General features: G+C 29.7%; 1 protein-coding gene across 1 annotated transcript in view; it reads right to left on the bottom strand.

The window, feature by feature from the left end:
- Window positions 1-1,751: 1,751 nt before the first annotated feature.
- Window positions 1,752-2,116, bottom strand: part of LOC106475200 (methylmalonyl-CoA mutase, mitochondrial-like) — a 21,518-nt gene continuing 21,153 nt past the window's right edge. The window contains exon 11 of the mRNA XM_022379377.1: window positions 1,752-2,056. Within this exon, the coding sequence (XP_022235085.1) occupies window positions 1,977-2,056 (80 nt within the window). The 3' untranslated portion in view covers window positions 1,752-1,976. The remainder of the gene's footprint in view (window positions 2,057-2,116) is intronic.

The raw sequence follows: 2,116 nt of genomic DNA, 5'->3' as shown, positions 1-2,116 counted from the left end.
CTTTTTAAACCAGATGGTGGTAAGAGATGTAATTTAAAAAGTTATGTTTTAAGTCAGCTTATTGTGAAATTAAGTGACAATCACTCTTAGTTGCCAATGAAGTCTTTGTACCAAATTCTGCCCACCTGTAAATGGTAGTAGTTTATCCCAGATGAGGAAAAATGGTTACATTTGTTGTGTGTTTAAGACTGCAGATATGCAGCAGTGAATATGGAAAGAAAATTACAAGAATTTTTTTTGTAGCTACGATGAAGTTTAAATAAAATATTATCACCGTCCAGAAGGGAATGTCAGGATTATTATAACAAAAACATATCCACAGATCCTTGCGATTATATTTGTAAACATTTGGCTAGCTCAGATGTATAACAAATCGTAGTATTATTACAGATTTCTTTTTAATCGTAATGCAACACTGTAAATAAAGTGACTAATTACTTAAAAATACAACACTACTCTGTTTCATATTCCTGCTGTAACAAAAGTGAAGATATTACAAAATATGTGTATAATAAACACCCAAGACAGCATTATAGTTTAAAATGAATACTTTGGTTAGGTAGCATACGATAATATTTGGTAACGCAGTGTTAAAAGGTTTCTTATTATTGATGATGGCACGGAGCAGTGATTCGGATACCAATCTTAGCAATACATACACTGGTAAAAATAATAATTCATGTGTTTTACAATATTGTTTTCATTCTGCACACAAACTAGTGTATTAAACATTTACTTTTGCAGCTTATTTCATTTGTGAAAAAACGTGCCATAATTTGTAATATTTCATGATTTTTGTTTCATACGATACTGTGATCATTTTTTTTAAATATGTATTATACAGATGTGTACACACTGCTTAATTTTTTACACATCTGTTGAGTATTTGAATATACATACATGACCAGTTTTTTCCTCCTAATCAATGCGAGTTTAAATAAAGACCATAATTTTACATGATAAATGTATGTACAAGACTCCTAATCGTACAAAGACTGTTTGAGTATACATACTAGACCAGTTTTCTTCCCCTAAACTGTACAACAAAAGTTGTGTATTAAAATAACGAGAAAAGTGAAAAGGAGTCTAATTTTGAATGTTTCTTTCTTCACTTCATGTATTGAAGAGTAAGTTGGCTATTAACCTTTACTGTTTTATAGTCGCAACACGTTATGTTTATATTTTATTCACGAGACATTAACAGCAATACAAGATTTTAATTCTTTTCTTTTCATTATACTGGTTAATAAATACTCGACTTCAGGAACACATTTTAAGGACTTGTATTTAATTTTAAATTATACTTAACAAAAAGACAAATATTAAAAAAAAAGCATTTTATGTTGGATCTTTAATTATTCCACTTAAATTGCATATCCCAAAACAAAAACTATACAGTAATAGATACAATTTTGTTTTTCTTATTAGTACAATATAATGATTTATGTGAAAAAAAAAGCCAACTATTCTTGGAAGACTAAAAGCTAAATAAACTTTCATACAAAAGCACATTAACATTGCATATGTCAAGAATGAGCACGGAAAAGTTTTAATTATCATTAAGTCGATAAACCTACACCAACGGCAGTATTATCTAATATTAAATATCTTAGAACACAATCTGCTATTCGAATATAACTGATACTTCATTTCACAACTAGTTTTAATCACCTGAAGTACGGTAACTTAAGATATTACACGACAAGAGTAGTGAAAAGAAAGGAACTGTTCTCAGGATTATTTTTTTTTACGCTTGAATATTATTAGCAACATGAATATCTGGTGTTTTACAATCACTGGTATGGATGTAGAAGGCAGAACACTGCCTGCAGTAGGTTAGAAACTCTGTTACAAATGCAACAACACACAAAGACTGAAAACCATTTTTAAGGTTACAGAAATCATGGAGGAAATTCTTTGTACAAAAAAGAAACGTCTTCAACTTAGGGATCGATTTTCTCCTGATAACATATGCTCTAAGCTCTTGCTTTCTCTTTTTTCTTGTTGTTGGAGATAAGGTCTAAAACTTGCATGGCTGCAACTGGGATACGTGTACCTAGAAAAAATATTTTAATAACACTTGATTTTATTTAAATTAGGTTATGAATATGTGACA

The sequence above is a fragment of the Limulus polyphemus genome, unplaced genomic scaffold (assembly GCF_000517525.1).
Source record: "Limulus polyphemus unplaced genomic scaffold, Limulus_polyphemus-2.1.2 Scaffold8210, whole genome shotgun sequence".
Classification (NCBI taxonomy): domain Eukaryota; kingdom Metazoa; phylum Arthropoda; class Merostomata; order Xiphosura; family Limulidae; genus Limulus; species Limulus polyphemus.
This window is presented reverse-complemented; position numbering and strand designations above follow the sequence as displayed.